The 27,408-nt window shown below is 34.7% G+C and overlaps 1 protein-coding gene across 11 annotated transcripts in view; it reads right to left on the bottom strand.

The window, feature by feature from the left end:
- Nucleotides 1–27,408, bottom strand: part of LOC149771073 (phosphatidylinositol-binding clathrin assembly protein LAP-like) — a 157,051-nt gene that overhangs the window by 115,835 nt on the left and 13,808 nt on the right. For all 11 annotated transcript variants that reach the window (XM_089948848.1, XM_089948855.1, XM_089948852.1 and 8 more), the window contains exons 2-7: nucleotides 19,705–19,847; nucleotides 15,192–15,267; nucleotides 10,471–10,573; nucleotides 6,472–6,511; nucleotides 4,855–4,911; nucleotides 1,376–1,487 (exon numbers count right to left, since the gene is read on the bottom strand). In XM_089948848.1, the coding sequence (XP_089804974.1) occupies nucleotides 1,376–1,487; nucleotides 4,855–4,911; nucleotides 6,472–6,511; nucleotides 10,471–10,573; nucleotides 15,192–15,267; nucleotides 19,705–19,847 (531 nt within the window). The remainder of the gene's footprint in view (nucleotides 1–1,375; nucleotides 1,488–4,854; nucleotides 4,912–6,471; nucleotides 6,512–10,470; nucleotides 10,574–15,191; nucleotides 15,268–19,704; nucleotides 19,848–27,408) is intronic.

The raw sequence follows: 27,408 nt of genomic DNA, 5'->3' as shown, positions 1-27,408 counted from the left end.
TGGTTTAACGCCCTTTTTCAGCACAAGATAGGCTATACATGGCAGCCAGTATAATTGGTGGAGGAAGAACCCAGGAAAACCCCGGGAAGAACCACCGACCCACGAGAAGCTACTGGCAGGCTTTCTCACGTACCCACGTTAGCCGAGCCTCAGACTCGAACTCACGCAGACAGAGGTGAGATGGCAGTGATCCATAACGGTGATCGCTTTAGACCACTCAGCCACTCAGGCGCCCCCCCCCCCAAAAAAATATTATTGACGGTTATAGACTTTGACCAAACACAAAAATGGGTCAAGAAAAGAGTATATCACATCTAATCATCACAATGTAGGGTAGTACACATTTTTCAACATGCGTAGCTTTCGCTGTGATGTCACAGTATACAACATTCAATCTAATTTGTACTAGATCACACCTATAGGTTGACCTTGTTCAAAAATGTCCACGTACTTTAACATGGAGTTTTGCCTTATGAGATTGTTGGAGCATGTAAATAATGACCTTCCAAAAGAATACGGATGCACGAAGATCCAAACAAAGTGAAAAATCACCATCTCAAGGAAATCGTCATCAAATTCTAAACAAACTACACTTGTTACTGAAAAAGTCAGTACTGAATGCATACATCATCCGTACGACTTTTACTATAGTGATATCTATTAATGTTGCTGACACAATCAAATACCAGAATAGTGACATCACTGTTGCTGCTGCTGATACAATTATTACCAGAATGGTGACATCTATGCTGATGCTGTTGACAATCATTACTAGCATAGTGACATCTATGTTTCTGTTGCAAGGACAATTATTACCAGAACAGTGACCTCTATGTTGATGCTATTTACAAAAATTACCAGATTATTGACATCAATATCTCATTACTATCTGCTACCATACTGATTTCAAGTTTTGGTTTTGTTTTGGTGATTTATGGCACTGCAAAACCATGATGGTTATATTGTACAAAGTCAAGAAGACCAGTGCATTGCCCAAGGGCACACCGTGGTAACCAGCTGAGGATGATATGATGATGGGAAACAAACCAGCACCCTTTTGGGCACAATTTAGACCTTTTAACCACTGGACCATCATGGCTACAAGCAAGATAATAGAACTGATCAAAAAGTTTCCACTAGGTGTTGTGATGCTGCTCTATACATTAAAACCATCAATAAATGACTTGTGCTTAAATATGTTTTGATTACACCAAATAACATAGATTACAGAAGCAGGAAATGATCAATGCTTTCAGTCTTAAGTGTGGACTTCGAAAATAAAACGAATCACTGATGCATATGCATATCTATACTCCTCTCTTTGTGTTTTCTTCTCTGAAAATAAGGTTGAATATGAATGACTTGCACAACTTACCTAGTAAATTAATAATACCATCATTATAACAGGCAAATAGTCTAATAAGATCTTTAAACATCAGCATAAAACTGGCATTTATCACTCCGTTTGTAAGATCATTAGGTGTGCACTGAAAAGAAAAGAACAATAACAAGAATATAACATGCAGCAACTATTGCCTTGTGCATATGGACTCTTTCCTTCAAAATGATGGAGGAATTTAAAATATGTTCATGTAACAAAAATGCCCACCACAGCGACATAACACAAAACATAAATGACCTCAAGGATTGACAGGCAGGAGTAATACTATATACACTTTCCACAGGCAGGGTTAATACTACATGGGCAGGCCTAAAACAGTAATTCCTTTCCACAGGCAGGGGCAATACTATATGGGCAGGGCTAACATGGTATTTCTTTTCCACAGGCAGGGTTTATACTATATGGGCATGGTTAACACAGTATTCCCATTCCACATGCAGTGGTAATAGTTTATGGACAGGGGTAACAATGCATGTCCTTTACACAGGCAGGGGTAACACTGGAATGCTCTTTCAACAGGCAGGATTAATGCTGTATAGACAGGGGAAACACAGGATTCCCTTTCCACAGGCAGGGGAATAGTATATGGACAGGGGGGTAACACAGATTGCCCTTTCCAAAGGCAGGGGACACAACCAATGCCCCTTTCACAGGCAGGTGTAATACTATATTGGTGGGGGTAACACTTTATCCTTTACACAGGTAGCAATAATACTGCATGCTCTTTCCACAGGTAGAGGTAATAATATATGAAAAGGGGTGACAAAGTATGTCCTTTCCCCAGGCACAGGTAATACTATATGCCCTTTACACGTTCATGGTGGGGCATAATAAAACAATACATAATGTGACATGAAGACTGTACAACTAAATCATATGCTTAACTGAATATTCTTCTGCAAGAATAACTCTCTCTCTATCTGGAGGAATGTTTGGTCATAAAGTTTAGCACAAAATATCTTGTTTGAGCATGCTAATGGTGCCAACATTGAAGTGCTGCAATGTGACCGTAGGAATCAAACTTGCAACAATAAAAGATCAAATGTTCAAAGTCAAACATGGGCCATAACTACATAACATTGAAAATCATATATAACATAAGTCTTCTTAATGAAAAGCTTCATACCAAATTTGAGTTCCATTCCCTAAGTCTTTCAAAAGTCACTGAGTGGAAATATAATTGAAGCTGAAAGTTCTAAGTAAAACAGGAGCCAAAATCCTGTAAAAATTGTGCCAGATGTGATAGGAAAATCAAAACATGACCTACGTCTTTTTAGTGTAAAGCCTTATACAAAATCTGATTTCAATTCCTAAAGTCCTTCATATGACATTGAGCAGAAAACAAAATTAAGAGAAAAGGTCCCTCAAAAGTTACACCGCAAAAACAACACCAAAGAAAAAAATTCAAAGTCGAACAGGTCAAATAGGGAACACTATGTACTCCCTCAACCGATGGTGGTGGCATAAAAATAATAAAAAATTATTCCTTTAACTGTAGAGTGTTGAAACCTTCTCTTATATTCATCGTCAATAATAAAATTCTTAAATTAGTTGCTGTGGAGGACATACTGGATGTCAGTAGTAGTATTATAGAACTAGTCTAAGACAATGATGAGATAAGCTTACATACCAAGTTGGAACTAAATCCATGAAAACCTTGGTCTGCATAGTAGTTACAAGCTCAGCCAATGAGATACAAAATCACTTCATAAATATGTAAATATCTTGCACATGATCAAATAAGTCCATTTATCAATCTTGAACAAAATCTGATCTCAAATATTGTATCTACAGTGTTAACAAGCATAGCCAATCAGATGCAAGACACTGTCACTACTATGCATAAATGTCTCTACCGATCATTCTTATCCAAGATCTTGATGATAAAAGCCAACAACTGAGTTTGAATTAAATCTGGTCAGAAGTAGCCTTGAATGGTAAGAAATTAAATGCAGGACCATCTCATTTATATGTGTAGATCTCACAAAGTGTAATAATTTAAATGCAAGACCATCTCATTAATATATGTAGATCTCACTCAATGGTAAGAAATTTTATACAAGACCACCTCACTAATGTGTAAATCTCACTCATAATAAAACTCCTTGAATATCCTGATATATCCTTATTTAATAAGTTTGATGAAAATGTATCAAAAATAGAACTGACAAGCTCGGCCAATCAAACTTAAGACCACTAAAAACATTGTTATATGAAGGTCTCAGCCACAACTGTACTCATTTAATATTTTGATGTTTTAAATCTATTAACCACATTTGATAACAATAGATCGGTCATACAGCCTATAGAATGGGCAGAAGCTTGGTCAATTAGATCAAGATCATCTCCACGCTATGCATGGATCATACTCAAATTAAAATGCTTGTAAGATCTGAATCATTTAAGCCAATATTCCAAGTTTATGAAAATCAGATCATAACTATGGATTCAAGAGCGGTAACAAGCTCTGCCCGTCAGAGGCATGTGCTCAATAATATACATGGATCATGCCAGTAGTTACTGAACTCTTCAGAGATCTTAAACCTACATTCTAAGTTTGATCAAAATTGTATTAGAAATGTGGTCTCAAGAATGGTAGCATGCAATTATTAATGGACATCACACAACTGTACACAGAGTCCTATCATAAGTTTAGCAGGTCATAACAAGTCTATGAAGTTGGTCAGTCCTGTACAGGTAATGATCAACTAATGTTGTCTTTTACTGTAATAAAATATATTTGGAAGAATTAATTTACATAACATTTTTCCAGCCATGATAGCCAATTTTTGATGACTTGACCATCCAAAATTCAACTTTTGGGTTTTTATAATCCAGTCTTAGGTTTAATTAAATAAGCCCCATTTTAAGTTGCAATTAGATAGTCAATAAATAAGATTTTAAGGAATACCAACTGCTATAAAAGTAATGTCATATTCCAAATACATTTGAATTGTAATAAAACTCTAAAAGTATCAATCTGACAAAACCAAATCTTGTATGGAACAGACCTGTCATGACATAAATGCATACCAAGTTTCCTAGATATATCTCAAATGGTTCAGGAGATATTTACATCACATGTGAAGGATGGGTGGAGAACATTTTATTTTATTTGAATTTGGGGACAACTCTTAAATGCAGATCAGTCATACTCATTTTTTAAAGATTAAAAAACCTAGTCATGATAAAAAGCAATTTTCATGACATTATCTCAAAGATGTCAAGTCAAAACATGTGATAGACAGGGACAGAAGCAGATCCCAGTGCATCACACCCACTCCAACTTCATTCGCTGGGGTAGGTGGTATAATTATAATTAAATTTTGTCGTTCTGAAGATAGCTGATTTCTAGAAAAAGGTCTTTAGTACAGGTGTGACAATACACAAGTATTCATCAAACAAAATGCTGCTGCATTTTAAAATCAATCTGTAACACATGTCCTACTTACATCAAACTCTAACAAAACATCTATCTGTTGTTGTAAAACTGGCAGGGCCTTCAGCAGCTAAAAAGAAAAATAGCAAATGTCAATAACAAGCAAAGTTGATATTATAAACGATTGTACATGCTCCATGACTTAAAAAAAATACAGAAAATTTGAAAATTATTATTATTAAGACATTTTTGTCACTGCCCTCACCAATACTGTTGTCAGAAAAAAAGATGTGTATGTTCTGTTGTCTTCTAACATAGGTCAGGGTTTCAACTTAAGTCTATGGCAGGAATTTTTTAACATTTTTTTAAACAGAAAATGCCACCTAGAGAGATGCCAAGAGAATTTTTTCTAAAGGATAGTCTCCACCTTTGGTACAAAAAAAAGGCAGAAGTAGAACAAAAATGTGGGGGAAGGGAGAAACTGCCATAATTCATTATTTAACCACTACTTAAATATTCATCACTCTTTCTTCCTGCTCCACTCTGTTAGGGCTCTATTGAAATCAAAATCCTCATAACATGCCCCCTCTAGCTGTATATGCATTTTAACTTAGAACCAAATAGATATTTTATAAAATCTGGTATTAAATGTCAAATCGCCATCTTTTCCATTTAAGTCTGATAAAATGTTACAAAAGAAGTTTTCTGTGAAAAGCCCAAGGTGATTTGACCATCCATCTAGGATGAATGACAAAATGATTTCCAAGATGGCAACTATGTTGACAACATTAGAAATCATATGACAATCATTTTCAATTGGGACCAACTAGGAGTGAAAACCCTGTCAATATAGTTTTCCATTCAAAAGGAGTAACAAAAACTAGATTTCATGATGGCTGCCATTGTTGCCATCTTGGTTTTCAAATCTGCACCATTTTTATTTAGAACCAACTGGACATCTAAAAAATTCTTGTGAAAACCCCAATGTTGATATGACTTTCCATTCATTAAAAGTAGCACTAACATTTTCACGATGCAGCATACTGGATGCCTGATCGGCATCATTTTCATTTAGCACCAACTAAAGAAATGAAAAAGTCTTGCCATGAAAACCTGATGCTGACATGACCATCCATTCAGTAGGAGTAGCAATAAAGAGATTTTCAAAATGGCAGTTGTGTGGCCATACTGGAGTGACTGGCAACATTTTTGTTTAGAAGCAACCAGACATCATAAGAAGTCTTTTGATGACATGGAATAACATTAGCAATAACAAAACTTTGAAGATGGTCATTTGATTATGGTGGCCATATTGGAGGTCTGATCAAGAGTTTTCATTCAGGATCTACTAGACATTAGGATGCATGTGTGTGTCAAGTATGATGGCAATCCTCAAAGAAGCGTGGCAGAAATGTCAAAACTTGTGCTAACAAACAGACAGATGATGAAAAAGCCTTGAGCATGTCAAGTTTCATGGCAATCCTCCAAGTAGTTTAGGAAAAACAGCAGTAACAAATCTTGTGCTAACAAACATGATGAACAAGCCAATGAGCTAAAAATGGTTCAGAATATGAGCAATTTTCTCCGGCGTCATCCAATAAATAAAACAAAATCTCAAAATGTCAAATAAAACGGAATAACAGTAATGCGAACTGTGAAGGTACAATATCATTTATAGAAGTACATGTACCTTGTCTGTGTTCATTGTTCTTAACAGTCCATCATCTTTCCTGGAAAAATATAAAATATCACAATCAATATTTAATCTAATTGATCAATCTATATACTGGTCAAGCTATCTACCAATTCCTTAAGTCTATCTGTTGAGGTACATGTCCATCTAAAACATCCATGATTTCATGAAGAAAGGTTTTACTTCTTGTTGGGCCAATCACTCTGTGACTAAATGTAAAGTGAATCTATTAAAGTTTTTCAAACTGCAAGCTATAACATTATGGTGAGATGTTTACTGGTTTATTTGAAAAATAATTAAAGCCTCAGGGGATAAACACAGCCTCTCCATTAATTCACAATTTTAATGAAAGACTGCAGCATACGAATACAGTTCTGGCAATAATTTATTTCAGGTGAATCATCTGCATAAAGGGCCAATTGATTAATTACAGCACTTATGTATGCAGGGCATATTAACAAGCTCTGCTTCATATTTAATGCCTGTAGTCCTCTAGCAAGGCATCAATAGGGTACAGCAGTCTATGGAGATTATTAACTGACGGGTTTTGATGACCTTGGCCAGATACTTTGATACAGTTTAAGCAGCCATTTCATCAAGAAATTCAAGTACTTTCCAAGGACAAAATGTCCATTTTTGAGTGAATTAATGATTGATTATGGTATGTCGAAACCACAAAATATCAGAATTAAGTATTTCATTCTTAAACAATAACTAAGATATGTTGTTTTAAACTAGGCTTAAATATAGACACAACTCAACTGACTTTGGGGATTTGGATTTGGATTTTTAACATAGCTTTAACAATTTTTCAGTCATATCGCTACGATGTCTGCAATGTGGCAGTTTATAGTGATGTCTAGCACTGGGGCATCATGCCGCAGACATGTAGCATGATGTCCCACCCAGTCACATTATCCTGACACCGGGCCAACCAGTCCTAACACTAACCTCTTAATGCTGAGCGCCAAGCGAGGCAGCTGTTAGTACCGTTTTTGTAAGTCTTTGATATGACTCGGCCGGGGATCGAACCCACGACCTCCCGCATCCGAGGCGGACGCTCTAACCACTAGGCCACCGGAGCGGACTTTGGGGAATGGGGCAGAGGTGCAGTCATCTCATTGGCATCAGTTTGGAAGCTCATACTCCTAATTTCCGGTGTTTATAACATCCTGACTTTTTCTTAGTTAAGCAAAATATATTCCAATTTGATTCCTACAGTCAACATTTAATTTCTGCATGTTATTCACACCTGCCACGAGATTTCGAATCTCTTTTATTATCTATGTTATGTGTTTAGACTCGTATAAACAGTAACACAAGAAAGAGTGAAAACAACAAGCTTTGATAAATACAATAATTTATTTCCGACGAAGAATCCAAGATGGAAGATGATGATGTATGCTATCTGTAGTGCTGAAGTCTACAGTTCCTTGTAGAAACAAGAAATATCACTCCAGTTTTGGAAATCTGAATACATTTTTTTATAAGAGCTGTCTTTGTTTAAGAATCTCACATGAGCATACATATTTTGCAGGAAAAAAGAATTAATCCTTCTGAATCCAAGTAATCTGAAATAACTCCAAACAGCACAACAGTCACTTTCCAGTGCAATAGCCCAAATGTAAAGTGAATCTATTAAAGTTTTGGAAATCTGAATAACTTTTTAGAAGAGCTGTCTTTGTTCAAGAATATCCCATGAGCACATACATTTTCCATGAAAAAAAGAATTAATCCTTTTGAATCCAAGTAATTTGAAATAACTTCAAACAGCACAACATACAACTTCCAGTGTAAGAGGCCAACTACTACTGAGAATGTCTCCAAAACAAAGGTTATATCATATTCTAAAATGCAAAAAGGGGGTCACATGATCATGTTCCAGAAGCTAGTCAAAATCATTTACTTGTTAAAATACACGAACACCCAATGCAGCCATGACAAAAACCGATTATTTTACTCTAAGAAAAAAGAATTTTAATAAAATTGTTTACATCTTAAACACGTAGTCCCATCATGACCTTAACAACAACGAATCATTTTAAAATAAAAATTGAACTTGTTTACATGGTTGCTACTAATTCTGAATCAAGGTCAGGATCTAGATCAATACTTGATGTTTACAAAACGAACAGTCAAGATCAAACTATTTTTTGAAAAGGTATCATTACTAGTGAATAAATTTACATTAAAATAGCATGTAATGAAAAGTGAAAAAATAAAAAATTGAAAACATATATATTAGATCAGATATAACTAAATCAAATGTACATATATCTAATCTTGCTAAGGTTACTGTAACTCAAAAAATCCCAAGTTGTAGTCTAACTCTGCAAGTCCCTAGTTACACTGATGGTGGAGAGTCCCTAGTTACACTGACGGTGGAGACTGTAGCTCTCCAAGTCTCAATCTCTACTTTTTACAAGCCCCAACTTATACTGATGGTGGGGATTTTGACAGTAAAGTTAAGTGTAGCTACATTTTCAGGTGCCAGATCCAGGCAATATTTGTACTTGGAGCTAGTCCTTTAGTATTTCTTCATCAATTTTAACTAAATAAAAAATAGTTCTGCATCCTATTATCAATTTTCTACTGTTTCAAAAAACTTATGTGCAACAAGGCCAGAAACATTTAATTTTAAGACATTGCTTTTTAATTACTGTGATCAGTATGTAAATGTTCCAGCTATAAATATGATACACAGTGACCACATTACTGCTGATGCAAAGTGTTTTGACAGACAAAACATAGTTCTTTTTTTTATCACATGGCCTTGATCATATATATTCAGGGTCTATAGTGCTTATAGTGGTTGTTTTTGAAAATTAGCTTTCTATCACAAAGCACCTGACCAACTTTTTATTGGCCTTCGCTCCAGTGGCCTTGTGGTCAGAGAGTCTGCCTCAGATGCAGAAGGTCGCAGGCTCAAACCCCAGCCAAGTCATAATAAATACTTATAAAAATGGTATTAAGTACTCAGCATTAAGAGGTTTGTGTTAGGACTGGTCAGCCATGTGTCAGGATAATGTGACCAGGTGGGACATGCACACAGCTCCCATCCATATTAACAAACTAAATTGAAATTATCATGCTGAATTTTGATATTATGTTTGTTGTATATATAAGTATTAAAAAAAGTTTGAAGAAAATGAATTGTCAGAATTGTGTGAAAATAAGAGAATGTGTCCCTTTTTCTAAAACGAAATAATCTGCATGCCAATCGTTCAGTTAAAATAATTTTATTGGCAAGAATATAGCTTAGAATTTAAAACTTTTCTTTACTAAAATTTGCCACTTTAGGTCAATCAACTTCATTAATAAGCCAATGCATGATAAGATTTCGTCAATATGAAACACACCTAAAATGTATTTTTCATGATGGTATGGTTTAGTTTTAGTGAGCTCAGGTCAGAGCCGCTTAAGTGTCACTGGGGCCAAATAGTCTCTATTCAAATCGAATTGTGTGGGTTGACTGTGTGACTCCATGTGCAGTATTTATAACAGAGACTGGTAAATCGTACAATGGAATGATTGAGACAGGACTGTTCCGTTATCTGGAGATGCCTTTTATTCTTGCTATGATATTAAATATGCTGTAGAGTTACAGGGACAATGAAGCTTAAAATCATGATTTGACTGACTTGAGGTAGCATAGGAAAAATAGTTCCCAGTATTTGGTGTTTGAGTTGTGACTTGTATTTTACGGTAGTTAAGTACCGGTGCTACATTACAGAAACGTAATTTCTGTGATGGTATTGTGAAGAATCCATTTTCTTTCAGCCAGCCAGAATGACCTTGACAGCTAACATTTTAAGTGCAGTCATGGTGTGGAGGACAAATTTATATGGTGTCATGTTCTGATCCTTATAAAGGCAATACTGTTTGATAAGTATTAGACCACACCCATAACCTCTGATTGTTCAGATTTAATTAAGGGCTTTAAAAGTGATTTAAATAACTTCAACACTGTCAGGATGTTAATATGGTTCAACTTACCCTCTTTTTACTTTGCAGAAATCATATGCCATTGCTCTGTAGGAAACAGCTTTCTCATTTAAGTATTTTGCATATCTTCTGATAAATGTTGACATGTCATATCCTGAAAAAGTGAAGAACAGATATAATTATTATGTAAACTATAATATATATATATATTATGAATGTATACTTCTGAAAGGAATACAACACTCATATTTACTTAATTTTTAGAAAGACCCAAATGGAAACGGCACAAACCCATTCTGATCTCCAAATGCACTCTCATCATAAATAAAACATTTATCATTGCATGCATAAAATTATCCTACTAGACAAATGGTCTCTAAGAAAACTGTACTTTTTAAAGGGTTGGGGGATGGGAATAAACTCATTTTTAATTATGTAATACTTACCGGTACCTGTTGCTACTGCACTGCTGACCTTTTCCAGAATGCCAAGTTCCCAGTCCAAGCTAACTACTTCCTTCTCCAATAAGAAATTGGAGGCTGAGAATTTAAGGAACATTATCCCAGTCTGATTCCATAGTCATGGTCAACATGCAGAATATCTTCCTCTTTTGACTTGGACCGAGATTACAGGACATCAGAGAGGGTTGTTGGGAGACAATTATTTCAATAGTGCTATAGACACTACAATAAACTACATTTTAACAGCAGTATTACATTACCTGCTACAAAAGTTTTTCCTCTGTTCATCCAAGTACATGCTGTACCTACTGTAAGCACTGCCTGCATTTATAAGCATTTTTGGTCTTGTATCAATTTGGCAAATTCCACCACCATTTCTTACACTGCCAATACTCACTCTCCCTGCAACCAGTACTTTCCTTCATATTTACATCTTCACACTCTTTACTGATAGGAAATACCCTTTACAGGACCCCCATTCAATAATTCCAACTATGCAAATGAGATCCGAATAGCAATATACTTTTTAAAGTGAAACCCTGCAGTAAACCTGTCTGAAACCAACCTATGAATATTAAATTCATGAGAAAAGATCTAAATGTGGAATCCTGTGCTGAAGCCTCTTTATTTATACCCACCCCCATAAAAAAGATATTTGTTTTCTATATTATCACTTATTTAAAACCTGCATGTCGATATTGTAAACTATTTCATATTAGATATATTAATATTTCTCTCAGCTTAGCTGTATTCTATATTTTCAGATTTATCTTGCTCAGTGCAATTATTGTCTGTCCTATTTCCATTCAATCCAAACAAAAAGATCCAGATCGAATAAATTTCATAATTAAGACTACATACAGTTTCTATTTTAAAACTTGAAGCTTCATGTTCGCAGATGTACTGCTTTCATCAAAAACAACTTCATGCTTTAGGCTTCTTTTTATTTTGCTGTATTAGCCACAATTACATAATTTACAAGAGCTAGGATGTTTTTTGTTCCCAGCTGCATGTGACCGCAGAGCACTCTCTCCCACTGCATGCAAATCAATAGCCATCTGGCATAATTTGCATTTTGCAAAAGCTGTCTGCGAAAGATCTCATAATCTAAACATTATATTTTTCCTTGTCTAGCCACTGCAGTTGGATTCGACAGACAGCCATTTTGAAACTTACAAATGATGCAAATTTAAACCGCAGATACATCCGGAAGTACAAAACATACATCACAGTGGCCAGTTGTGGAAATTTCCGTTCCTGAACAAACTTAGTGAGAGATCATTTTTTTAAAAATATTTAAATCTGCAAAACAAACTATTTATTAATTCTTTTCGGTTTCAATAAAATCAAGGCTTTTTAAGGTATCCAAACAAAATTTTGATTTTTCATGGTGTTTTCAAGGCCTTGAAGGAAAAACTCATTTTTCAAGGCTTTTCAAGGTCCCCTACAGACCCTGAAATCTGATCCTGGGGAATCTGAGCTGAGGTAAAGACCAAAACCAAAGTATTGGCCACAAGACCAAGTGAGTATCAGAACCTGCACAATCCTGTCTGGTGGGATGAATACCCTCCCTTAATTGGTGAGGAATTCATTCCCACATACATGAATTACAAGATTCCCTGAGAAGGGATGAAATCCAACTTCTTTAGGACGAGGATGCAATCTGGATGTGTCACCATCAACCATCAAAAGGACAGGTCCTTCAGAGTAACCCATAAAAACCTGAAGAAGGGTGCTATTACCCCATCACGCTGGCAAAGGCTCTGAACGAATGAGGCAAGGCCATAGAGAAGAGCCCAAAATGGAAATATCTCCTGGCAGAGATAAGAGCGACAACTTAATGGGTGAGAAGAATTTCCAGGAATTCAAGACCATTTCTTCTTTATAAGTGTCTAGTGTTGAAACCCTTTCATATATTCTTCAAAATAACTTCTATGGTCCACATACTGGATGTCAGCTTGGCACCATTTTCATTTAGAACAAATCTGACATCAGAAATGGGGAGAAGTGGCAGTTATCATGTTAGCTGTCAGATGGGCACCATTTCATTTAGTACCAACTAGACATCATATAAAGTCTATAGTGATAACTCAATGCTGATACAACCATGTATTCAGGAACAAGATTCTAAAGATGGCCATAAATGAATGTCAGATCAGCACCATATATATTATAACCAACTAGACATGATAATGAGTCTTTTGGTGGAAACCCAATGTAGATATGACCATCTATTCCAAATATGTAGTGACAAGATTTTCATTATGTCCATAATATCAGCATTACTGACCAAAATGCAATGAACTGGCACCATTTCTGATTTAGGACCAACAAGATATCACATTCTTTTAGTCAACCCACCCCACCCCTACTGCTATGACCCTCTGCTAAAGAGGAATTTGGATAACTCTCATGAACAGATTGTCATATCAACATCGTTTTTTATATGAATGTCACTGTGGCTACATTAGATCAGCACCATTTTCATTTAGGACAAAATAGACATAACATGCATTTTAGTTTAAAAAAACCTGAAGGTGAAGTAGCAATAATAAGATTTTCAAGGTGGCAACCATGGTGACCATAATGGATATCTGAGGGCCACCATTATAATTCAAGACCAATTAGACCTCATTAAAAGTCTTTTAATGCAAACGCCATATGAATACAACCATCCATTCCTAAGTACACATCTCCCTCAATAACTTGCATGTAGATAACCCATAAACCCAATTAACATGGTGTCTGTCATGGATCCCATTTTTTATGCTTCAAGAAAATCAGAAAAAAAATTGAACCCCAGTTGTTGAACATGCAGAAAACTGCAATAAAAATTAGCAAATTAAACTTTGATATATTGCTCGTTCATCATCGATAACGGTGGTTAGTGCCAAGATATCTGATTCAACATCATGACATTCACAACTTTTAATAAAAAGTAACATATTCTGTTCAGCTTTCCAAACAAATTATCAGTGCACTGTAAATAACAATATTCAACAATATTTTGATGCACAAAAATGTCTTTTATGCCTACTGGTGGCAATGAAATAAGTTTTGTTAACAGAAATTTATATTTTATTTCAATCTTTTAATTCTGTTTCAGTGTAATCATCACATATACTTTTATGCACTCTTGAATTAAAATGTGAAAAGTGTCATCAACTGGTTTACAAACAGAACAATATTTTTTACATTGTTTTGATGAAAACAACATTTATAAAATTAAATGTCTAAAAAATTTTAGAAATGTAAAATTCGTTTTATTGTAAATCAATAATAACACTCTAATATAACCATATTCACATTTTAAAAAAGCAGCGTCTTAGCACACAATGTTTTCCATGTGCAGGTGACGAGTCTTGAAACCTCTTGGAATAATGCTTTTAATGATCTATCAAGATGGGTTATCTTGAAAATAAATGCAATTTTTACTGAAAAGCCAACGACTTCATTAGAAAAGCAATTATTCCCAACACAAATATAAAGCAGGTATAATATGATTTAACAGGCCCCCACTCCCATCTTCTCACTGTCCATGTCAAGCCTTGAAGGCATCCCCTTCTTAAATTTTCAGAGGTCCCTCGGTAACTTGCCTTTGCTTAATCTAAGGTCTTTGGACTATTTTATGCGCAAAGTTATCAAGGAATAGGTGTAGTAGCAATTATAAGATTCTCAAGATCACCTCTGTGACACCCATATAGTCAGATTAGAACCAACCAGACACAACAAGATCTTTTAGTGGAAACATGATGTCAATATGACCACCCATCTAGGAGGAGTAGCTATTGAATTTTTGAAGACGGCTGTTGTGGCAGTCATATTGGTTTGGTTTTGAGGGTTTAAGACCATTTTCCACCACATGCTAGGCTATGTCTAGTGGATATATATATTTGGTGGAGGAAGAACCCAGGAAGATCCCACGAAAATCACTGACTTAAGGGAAGCTACCCGCAAGCTTTCTTGCGTACCTATGCTGGCCAAGCCGAGAATTGAACCCATGCAGTCAAAGGTCAGATGTGAGCAAGTGCCTTAGATCACTTGGCCACAGGGGCAATATTTCATAGTGGATATATAGGGAAACTATTTTAATTTTAGACAAACAAAACCATTGGTTGTCTGTGTTTGTAACATTCTTTGTCAATCCTCACCACAGTTTAGGAGGAGTAGCTATAAATTTGTGCTTATGGATACAAGCTTGACGTGAGCTTTCTGATCTGTGTGACCAGTAAAACTAACAAACTGACAACAGAGATTAATAGCTCAAATAATAATTATTGTAGTGTCATTGCAGCTTGAAATGAGATTTACCTTGGACTCCTCCTTTGTCCAGAAAACTGCCCAAATTGAAGGAACAGTTATTAGATGCAAGGTATTGTGTGAATCTCTGGAAAAATAAGAAAAGAAAAATTATTAAAAAATAAGCTAATAATGTTTTTATTAAAAACAAATGCCCTCCCTATCCACGCTGCCCCAGTTATGACACGAATATCTAACACTGCTCACATACATTAAGGTAAATAATAAATTTAGCTCAATTAATTTAACTTCACAATTTTCAAAATGCAACAATACATTTTAAGTTCATATTTAATACCAGAAATAAGAAACTATGTCTGTCCCAAATACTTTTAAGCAGAAGCAAACTTCTGAGTTCAGTATGTAATAAAACTGATGCATTTTATGCAAGCTGGATGAGAAATTATGCACACTGTAAAATTTAAGTAAAAAGAAAGACTATTTATTTTCTTCATTTCTTTAATTTTTCCAGCACCATTGATTTCTATAATTTATTCACATTTTGAAATGGGATTTCTAACTTCTATATGAAAATCAAAGGGTGATCTGAAGGCTTGTCACACGAAGCCATATGTAGTCTTCAACTACCTTTACAATATGCTTTCTCTTTTATTAGTCTGTCTTTTAAAATCTAAACTTGTACAATTTCATTTAATTAATATTTAAACAACCCATGTTTATTTCTGATCTTGATCAACAAGAACATGCAACAAAATTCAACTAGAAAGAAGCAAAATAACAGAATTAATATTATGTTTTAAATTGCTGATTTCAACCTTCTGGGTTGTTTTAGTTAAAATTGTGTCTTCTCTCATCGTGTTAATATAGTTTATTCTTAAATATATACTTTGTCAATGGAAAAATTAAATAGTGCATGATGTGTTGTGTGAAAACTCCATGTCAATGTCACTAATTAAACATTAAGAGTGGTGACAAAATGGTACTTTCAAACATTATTGGCTATATCATGCTATGGAAATGGAAGCTAAATGCCTTTCCAGAGGGCATACTAAGACAGCTGGATATCCGATTAGCCTGATTTTTATTTAGGACACTATAAGAAGTCTTACTGAAATATCATGCCATGGAAATGGAAGCTAAATACCTTTCCAGAGGGCATACTAAGACAGCTGGATATCTGATTAGCCTAATTTTTATTTAGGACACTATAAGAAGTCTTGCTGAAATATCAAGTGGGTGGCCTTTTCATTTAGGATCAACCAGACATGTTCAAAAGTCTTAGTTAAAGTTTCATGCTGATAAAATCATTCATTCAAGAAGAGTGGTATTAACAAGATGTTCAAGAAGGCTGCTAGGGTGGCCATTAGTATTTTGATTGAAATAATTTTAATTTAGATCCAGTTAAACAAATCTAAATGAGTTCAAAACAAAATCATAGGACTACTATCTCAAAAGGCAGTTTCTGTTGTAAATACTAAAATACGTGCTCTCCAATTTATTCTATTAATGCATTTGTACTTTTATACTTAGTATTAACCAAGCTTTACTAATTTCTTTTTTCTCTTTATTTTTTTCCTTGTATATTATTCAACAGTTTGTTCATCCTGAAAGCCTCAGGCGCAATTAGTATATTATAAACAAGTTACCCTAATTAAACAAAGTATTACAGAAAAGTAGACAGATGTCGCTCTACCTAATAATCTCGACTTTTTACTCACATTACAAACTACAGAGAGAAAAAAAAATATTGAGACCTGATTTTATAAAACCAAAAATTGGCCCATTGTCAGAATCAGATTTTGTGTCCGTATTTTAGACTTTTTGGCCTCATATCTAAAGGATAAGTTGGGGATTTCAAGTAAAAAGTGGCCAGGACATAAAATTGATGGGTCTAATAAACATAAAAAAAAACTCCAACTTTTACCCTTCTGCACATGCACAAGCAACATAGCCTAAGAAAACCTGATGTTTCTAACACATCTAGGCACCAGGCTGAATGGAAATCTCTCGCAAACAGATTTATTTGGATGTATTCAGAAGCAGCCCCCAAAATGTGTTTCCTATTCACATTTCATGCAAAAATGACACAATTCTCTAAATGTGCATGTGTGAAAAAAAAAGAACGTAGGCATTTTCTTTAAGATCTCCACATTTACTCTAGATGTTAGCGATGAATAACTTTGTTCATCAACTTAATAAATGCAGTACGAATTACATCTGTTTGCTAGCAAATGCATTGAAATGAATGTCAATATAATTGTTTATAGAGACATACACATAGGTTTATTCTGGAAATGACAGATCCATGAAATTCAGTAACCTCAAATATGTACCTTTGACCTGAACCACGAAAACTGAAAACCACAAAAATAAAATGTTTCACAGTACACTTTTCCCTCGATAACTCACGCACAACGGGATCCACAAACATAGACCGCACTATAAGCTAGGCATGAGTTACCAAGGGACCTACGAAAATTGAAGAAAAAAATCGCTTTGCAAAGAGAAAATCATGGGAGGGGGAGAGGCATTAGGGAACAGGGCTGTTTAATGACTGAATCCTCATTTTAAAATCATGTCATTAATAATTTTTAACAACACACTTTTTCTAATGAAGTTGTTTGTTATTCTGTTTAAATAACATTTATTTTCAAAATGTCCAACATATGAAAGATCCTTCCAGCCAGTTTCAACAACCATCATATGTATGTGAAAAATCTGTGTATTATGTCACTGCTTTTTCTTTTCTTGATGAGCCTGATTCCCATAGTGGTGTTTAATAGTATCCTGCCAAATCGAGAGTCCACAGAGCAGTGCATTAGACTAACTGTTGATACACCACCAAAACAAGATTCCTTTTTTCAAATACACGCGACATTTTTTCATGAGACAATCGTCTTCTTCGAAACTCCATTTTTGTATTGTTCAGTTATTACAATACTGATGTGGTGATTTCACTGAACTAATAATGAAATTTCTTATCATCCTTGAGGATATCTCTAGGTTCCAGTTCAAGAATTCTCTGAAACTCGCTTGCCCACAATGGTCCATATCTGTGAAATCAAGCTCTTTATTTTATGAAGTATTCATTTTGCTTGGCTGCCTTGTTATCTTTGATCACAGTCATAAAGAGTCAGCTAATTTAAGGTAGTTTATGTTACATACACAATAACATTTTTAACAGTGTCTGATTGATCAAATGAAGTGAATTCACCCAACATACAACCAGGGCCACTAGATTTGAAGTTTGTAGGATTTTCGTGCCTTTTAATTTTTCTTTTATTCCACCTCCTTTATTTGATTCAAAAGACATAATTAACGTGATAATACAAAGGAGGCCAGCTTTTAATTCAGTGCAACAATACAACAAATACTTCCACAAGTCAGTTATTAAAACACGGCCAGCACTTAATTACGTTCTCAGAGAAACACTTGCAAACATAGCTGTTACAGAAGATTGACACATACATTTAATTACAAGAGGACACATTACATTTATGATGATTACACTTAAAAGGAACTACAAGATAGAACTAGGACACAAATTTCAATTGATAAAAAAATTATTTAATTTGTATTTATATATTAAAGTACTGCCTCCACTCAGTGTGAGTGACATTTTCATTTCATTAATCAAAATTTCCTTACATATCATTAATTGCAGTGTACTAAAAATGTTGTTTGGAAAGAAAATATAAAAAACTATATGACCTATTTTTAAATTTAATATTTCATAGTGCTGATTAAAATTCCAGGTACTATCTACCGTTTTCAATGATAAAACAAGCAATACATCAGAGTTTCTGTTACCAATTTTGATTGCGACTTTTTTCAAGTTCAACAAATAGGGATACAATTTTGTGGTATATTCGGGTTAAAGAATGGGATCCACGCCTGACCCCATGTTATAAGTGGGTTCATGAGTTATCGGGGCACAAGTTATCAAGGGAGTCGTGTAGCTCAGTTAGTAGAACATCCAACTCATAGATGGTGAATCACAAGTTCAAACCTCACTGCCACTGTGCTGTTTAGTTGTTGTTGTAGGGTTTAACGCCATTTTTCGGCACACGATAGGCTATACATGGCGGCCAGTATTAATGGTGGAGGAAGAACCCGGGAAAATCCCAGAAAGAACCACCAACACACGAGAAGCTACTGGCAAGCTTTCTCACATAATACCCACATTGGCCGAATCGGAGTCTCAAACCCATGCAGACAGAGGTGAGATGGCAGTGATCCGTAATGGAAAGCGCTTTAGACCACTTGGCCACTCGGGGCCCCATGCTGTTTAGTACCCATGAGAAAAGCACTCTGCCTTGGCTCAGTTTGTCAGAACTGTTTTTGTTATGGCAAAAATAGCAAATAACAGCTAATATTCTTGTGAACAGAAATGTCACATGAAATAAAGATTACACATTTTGTTACATATTATTATGATCTTTGGCAAAACTTCTGCACGTTTAATTTTTTAAATCATTAATTTGCCAAATTTAAACTTTGCAGAATTGTTCCCCTACATGATAATGCATGTATTGTACATGATGTAAACAAAGCTAATACTAACTTCATTTCCATAGTTCATGAGATTATGAATTGTGATAAGGGATTTGAAGACCACCACCCAGTTGAGGTACTGTGTCCTCTCTATCAACAGGTCAGCCATCTGTGGAATTGAAACATTCGGCTCATTTGTACACAGTATTAAATCTGAAAGAGAATACAAATATCTTTAAATTGTGTTCTAAATATCCTTGTACTTATTTCAGAAGACAGTACTGATCCAATAGATGTAACATGTTTTACTGGTTTCCTGTCTTATGTTACATGTTTTGTCTCTAATAAACAGTATTTAAGAAAAGAGTGAAAACAACAAGCTTTGAAAAATTTAACAAATAATTTATTTCCCTGGAAAAATAATGTAAAAATGAAAAAAGAATTTAGTTTTAAGAAATCAAATCCAAAAATAATCCAAGAATAATCCATGAATTACATTTTAGAAATCCTAGTAATGAAATGAAGTAAAGTTCTAGTCCTGACTAAAATTCCAAAATGGAAGGCAATGATGTATACTGTAGTCAGTATAGCGCTGATGTGTTTACAGTTCTTTGTGAACCAAAGAAAATAATATTCCAGTGTTGAATTCCAAATAAAATTTAAAGAAATGTCTTTGTCCAAGAATTCTGTATGAGCACTCAAATATTTCCAGGAAAAATAATTAATCTTTCAGAATCCAAATAATTTTTAAAAAAATTAAAATGCAACTCCAAACTGGTCACAAACAAACACTTTCCAGTATAAAAACCCAAGAAATCTCTCTAAACATCACTATTAAATCTATCTACTGCACAATTTTGGGGAAACCCAGAATTGTGAAATAGAGGCTGTTTACATATCTAAAATCATGTGCTCCCAGTATGACCTTAATAATAAAAAAAACGATCACTTTATTCCAAGAACAAAATAATAGAAAGTTGTTTACTTGTCTCAGTGATTTATGAATCAAGGTTGGGAACTAAGTAAAAAAAAATAGAAACATTAGAAACAATGTTTCTATTACTAGGTGTTTATGAAAAGAGTCAGGTCAAACCAAATTTTCTGAAAAAAATGCCAAATCAAGTAAACAAGATTACATTATTATTATTATTATTATTACCAAGTTCTAATGCTGATATATTCTAATGCTATACAGAGAGGATATTCTCCATTCTTTGCAATATACAAAGTTATTTAAGAGAACTATTAACAACCTGTCAAGTGCGAGCATAATAATCACAATGAATGCCATTAGTGGTCACCAGACAGTAATACTGTTAAGAAAACTAAAATGTTATTGAATTTCACATAAACAAAATTTGCAGTGACCTACGACACAAATAACTTTCTTTTTTATTAACTGACACTGTCACGACTCACAATAATCACATTTCTGTACCATTTTTCATCAGATCCCAAATCTAATTCATCTTGAATCTTGCAGTATTATTACAGCATGGGGATAGAATACATAGTAAAATAAAAGATGCTACCCTAATGGTTTAGAAACCAATCAACAGATACAAATTTGTAAATCTACTATTTTGTAATCCTGGTTCTGTCACATTTTTGCAGACACAAATACAAGCACAGAAAAATAGAATGCTTACAGGTTCACAAAAATACAAAGAAATATTAATGAATTGACAATATGTACAACCATTCACAGATGTAACAATGATGCAAATTAATTCTGTTAGGATCTATATGCTTAGTTTTTGCAGGAAAATTTGACTCAACTGAAAATAAATCTTGAGTGTTGCTAATTGCAAGCACTTCTTTATGTTGCAAGATACATAATTGATTGCACTAATGTAGTCTGAAATGTTTGCATAATTGATTACCCTACTAATAAGTTAGCGGAGTAACTTGTCTATTGATAGATTCTTTATGCTTCTTTATTTATTATTGATTTGCAAAGGTACTATTTTAATCTTGAATACCACCAGCCTCCATTTCTCTCCAACAACAGCAGTAAGAAACAAGTTATGGAGTTTAATCAAGTTGAATAATAACTACATGTATGATCATTAGTATTTTCCGATACACAGAACATAATATCTTACAAATTTGAATATTTCTGCAGTATCACACTGCCTTCATCTAGGGGCTTTACCACCTATCTACATGTTTCCTTGTGGTGTAGATGTGTGGTACAGTGGTCCCCCTCCATTTTCCCACTGCTGCTGAATAACCTCCTTATCGGTTATGACGTTTATTCAAGTCTCTTCAAAATAAAATTGTTTTATTCAAGTCTTTTCTACATAAAACTGTTCAGCAACTCCCCCTCCCCCGATGTCGTAGAGTAGAACAGACTTTCTTCTAAAATAATATGTCTCCTTTGTAATCATCAAAAAGAAGAACTTGACAGATGTGTGAAGCCCAAAACTCTATCATAACACTGTCGAGCCCATTTCCTATAAGCATCCAGTTTTATAGACAATAATATTAATCTTAGTGTTACATGTACTTTAGTCAACACTTCTTTCAGTAATGGAAACTTGACACTGGGAGACATGCATTGATGATAGAGAAAATCTGATTACTTACGTCACAATATGAATTAATTATTGGTTCTGGACACATTTTGAAATAAAAAGTGGATGCTTGTGAGGGGAACATTTTATATTTTTGCCGAAAATTTTGAATTCTTAACATTTATGTGCTGAGTAAGTGAAATTACTAACTATCATGAATTATCCAGAGCAAAGAAGCGTCCTTTTCAGCTGAACTAGACGCATGATTAGAGGACTACTTGATGTCAAACATTCAACAGGAGAGGATCGTATGTATTCGGCAGTGATTATAGGTTTCTGTCTTAGCAATGATGCATGAATGACACTGTAAAACACAAAACTACATGGCCTGATTACTTTATTTATGCTGCTGTCATGTGGGAATGGGAAGAAGCAGGAAATTGAGCTGTCAGACGAATGCAAAAGCTGGCATGTATACATATATGCAGTATGTACAGAATGTACTGACTATATTTCAAATGTGTTGCAGTTGAGTGTAATCCAGTGAACTACATCTGTGATACCGACAGGGTTCTGGTCACTGTTCTCAGAATAAATATGTTGAGAATTAAATGTGCATTATATTTATTTACAAATATTAAGTGACTTCTACATATGTCCAAATTCTATGTACAACTTTGGAAATTTCTTTATTGTCAATATCACATTATTATATGACCTCTGATGTAATTGACATGAAGGTTGTGATTTTTGTAGTCATGTGACTTGGAATGCAAATGGCCAGATCTAGGTCAAATTTCAGCAACAACGTTCTTTCGTCTCATCTGTCAGTGGATTAAAAAAATGTTGAATGCTATGCTCACGATTTTTGAGCAAATAAATCATATTCCTATCGACTTCATGCAAGTATATCTCAATGAAAGGTTGTTGAAGTTTGCTGGGCCCGCTATTAAGCAGCTACCCCATGCTGACACCAAATGGTGTTGGCAAATTCCAACTTTTCAATAGGGAATGGACTCTGACCCTACACCCCAACACAAATGTCCAAATATTAAAAATGGTGTTAACAAGGGTCAGAGGAAACTCGGACTAATCAGATGGTTGACTGCCTCATTAATATCTCACTCATTACCAAACCGAGATCTTGATGATATACATATAAGCCTATGTTCCAAGTTTGCTGATTACAAAAGATGTATGGCAAGACATGGAGGGATGGTTTGAAAAGCTATTTACATTTGAGCTCTAACATCATTATACAGGGTCTTCAATGTTTAAAGACACAGCAAAGGATTAATTTATGTGTGCACTAAGCCTGTAACATCTTGAAACCAATTCCCAGCAAACAAATCCAACTCAAAAACATGCTGTGGTTTGGCACAGGATAAGCAACCACTAAATGCCACTGACATGAAAAGAAATATTAATGTATACAAGAAAACTAATCAAAGTCCCATTTCAAGAAACATGATCTGTAATAATATAGGCAACAATACTTAATCCATTCACTACACTTGCACGCTGATCAATAGCTGTATTTCCTCAATGTATTGGCAGGCAAATTGTGCTGCTGCTGTGGCTTTTGGCTGTCGATATAACTAGATGAGACAGAAGCCACTGAAATGTTCCGATGTTTCCTTGATATAGTTCATTAAAGTGACATGGGTTTCATTAGGAGGAATGGGAAGAAGTCCAAACTTTCAGAAAATTATTGCTGTACTTTCTGACTTTTCCTTATCTCATCTGTTGTGCTCATTAAGGTGCGCAGTTTGAGAGATCTATAGAATATCTGTTAAAAAAGTGAGAATGGTTGAAATTCAGAACATTCTAGAAATAAGAAATAGGCCCATGTGGGTGTGTTATTGCTCACCTGCGGAGTTGATATATATAAGTTTGTGAATGCAAATTCACACAGACTGAAACTGTAGATGGGAAAGAGCTTGAAGCACATATCTACAACATAGTCTATTAATTTAACGTGAGCATAATTTATTTTCTTTCCTTTTCTTGTGGGATTTCTTTCTTGGCATAAAAAGGACAAAGCATTCTACTCACGTATCTCTCCCTTGCCTAGGAAATGAAGCCCTGACTCATAACTTTGGAAATGTTCATAGCCCCACTCTAGAAATAAATACATTTTGTTGGCATTATAACGGGGGTTGGTCTGTGCAGTCAGGGGGCTCTCACCAGTTATTATGTACTTTTGAGAGAGGGATATACGTACGGTGAAGTTGTTTGCATTTAAAACATGCACAGTGGTGAGAATGTTGGCATACCTCTATGCTACTTTAATGTCATGTGGCTGACATTTCTTTGGAAATTGTACTTTTGGAAATTGTAAATGATCTAAACAAACATCTAACTAATATGCTCCCTTTGCTCCAAAAATCAGTCTGAATTAGGCTGAAGTACACTATCCATAGTAGCTATTTAAATAGGGAAAATGAATTTTGCCAGACTAGACCAGCTTCTGAAAGTGCAATGAATGAATTACCAAATATATAAAATGCAATAAAAGTTACCGGCTCTTTTTTATACAATTTACCTCTAAAGTTCAGGAAGTGAAAATGACCAAGTGGAGCTAGCACTTTTTTTGAAAGGTGCACATCTGGAGTAAGGCCAAGCTGTATACTCTATAACCCACATTTTTTACACCCATCAATTATACACTAAAATAAAGGGAATTAAAGGTTCTTTGAGCTATATCTATGACATACCAGGTCTTATTTAAATAGCCAGTATAACCAGTGATGAAAGCCAGGGAAATTCATTTTCTTTAAAATTTGAACCCTACGCAAAATAGGAAACTGTAGAGCACCACCTCAGCATGGGTTTCTGAATCTATCTTTACCACCACCCACCCCACCCCGATATTCCAACTCTGCAGTCAAAATTGAAAACCATGGAGATCCCCAACCAAGGAATCTGTGGTAGCTAGTTGGCTAAGGCACTGGAATCATGTCCTGAACACACAAAAACCTACAATTATCAACAGGGGACCTTGGATGCATGAAATGGAATTTTATGCATACAAAAATCATATTTCAATTATAAAATGGTAACTGTGGTAGATAGCCTTAAGCACTGTAATTTTGTCCTGTCACCGGTAGAATCGCATACATTTTAAAACTTTAAAATCATGTAAACACTTGGCAATCTATTCTCCATTCAAATGTCACATGTTTTGCTTTGTACACAAAGTTTACAGCTTTAAACAAAAGAACACAGACATCTTCACAAGAGTATGATATATATATATATATATATATATATATATATATATATATATATCATCAGGACTCATGATGGGAGTCTCAGTACTGAAATCCAGAGAAAAAACATTGTTAATGTTCACAATTAGAACAAGATTAGGTCAAAAAAAGTTTTGAAAGACTGACTCTTTGAAGATAATGACTGGTTACCTAATTCTTAGAGGTCAAATCAAACAAAGAATTCCCAGGATCAATCCTGCCTAGGTCAAAGTTATGTGCATGCAATGCTATATCGATGAGGATAGGAAGGTCAATTATGTTATTTGCTGTTTTTATTGAGTGATGGCTCCCACTACATCCCAAAATCAATAGAACAAAATGTGGTTCACACCATAATGCAAATCCTTTAGCATGTTACTGTGTAACAGGTACTTTGTTATTTTCTGTGAAAATTGCAGTAACAATGGATGATGCAATTTTTAAGTGTTTATAGTTTTTGACTAAAGAGGCAGTTGATTGCTGTGAATGTTTACAGAATTATCTGTAAGTTAAGTGCATAAAACAGCACTTAAACTAAAGTAAATTCCATGGCTTGCCATGGAAAATCTTTGGTCTTTATCACATGTCCCCTACCCCCATAATCAGACCCTTGTCAATGAACTGTGACAGGGTTGTGAACCAAAATCTGTTCAATATATATGCTTTCCAACAAATGCACCAAATATGGATTTTTATTTAAATATAGAAATGTCACTGTAATTGCAATTTTTATATATCTGAACCACTGAACCACCCCACCCACCTATTGCCCATTCACTGGTAATAAAGAGGGAGCCAAACAGGTTTACACCTCTCATAGATGGTTACTAGATGGGCAAAGTAGGTACAAGCATGGTAAATTTTCAAGGCTTGTTTACCATACTTAAACAAAAAAAAACTTCAAATTGAAATTTGGTCTTAAGAATGGTAAGAGGTTCAGCCAATCAGATATAAAATTACCTCATTTATGTGTAGAAATTCATTCATATGATTCGATCAGCATTGGGACCAAAATACAGTTTTTTAGGTATACCACAAGGATTGTTTTTTAGTTGAAATCTACCACTTTTGAACAGTACCATATTTACCATATATCTTGGGACACCGTATTTGTTTGGACACCATAAGTTAATTTTAAAAGTAATTTTCTTCTGCACTGTACGTTCTAAGACACATTGTTTTTTCGACTCATAAGTTGTGGAAAACTTTTTTAATCACTCGAAAATTACATGTAAACAAATACACTCCAACTGAAATTTTATTTAAAAAAATATAAAACTGTGTACTTGAGATAAAAGACTTTAATTCACTGCAGCATTATCTCATCAACACAACCCTTCTCCTGCACAAGTACGATCCATTATTTCGGTACATGAATATACATTTTTTTAGCCTTCTCATACCGTGACAAATTATCACTAGAGGCAACACATCACCTGAAGCGGAAACTTCAAGGACTAAAGTCTGGGGTTTTTTTTCAAATCTTCACCAATTGTGCTAATTTTCACACTTTTTACCATCTTACTGTCAGTCCATCCAGGACTGAGATCAAAAGACACTCGAATTTCATCCATGTCAATGATCATATTGTCAGTGAAATCATCTGCTTCTCTTCTGGCCTTCACAAATTCATCAAATGATTTTATTTTCTCCATTTCTTCTAGGCGAAAGTGGGTCATCAATGTATATGCATGAAGCGATATATTGTGTCACTTTAAAAATTGTTCAATTGTTTCAATTTATATCAAAATTCCCATGAATACCAGTGAAAAGGTAGCTTCCATATCTCGACCATCTTTGTATATATAAAAAAAATCTGCACACTTAAAAAAATCCAGTCAGCTTCCAAGGTTGGTTTGCTTCGCAACAAAAATAACCATCTCTGATGTCCTGTCGGTAAGTACAAAGAATTGAGTTTACTGCTTGCTGCTAGTTGTGCTCATTCACCACCCGAGCTTCTATGTGCTTGGCGTCTGTAGTTATAATTAATATAAAGGGGCATTGATT

Source organism: Sinohyriopsis cumingii, unplaced genomic scaffold (assembly GCF_028554795.1).
Source record: "Sinohyriopsis cumingii isolate HCF-2022 unplaced genomic scaffold, ASM2855479v2 utg002126l, whole genome shotgun sequence".
Taxonomy (NCBI): domain Eukaryota; kingdom Metazoa; phylum Mollusca; class Bivalvia; order Unionida; family Unionidae; genus Sinohyriopsis; species Sinohyriopsis cumingii.
This window is presented reverse-complemented; position numbering and strand designations above follow the sequence as displayed.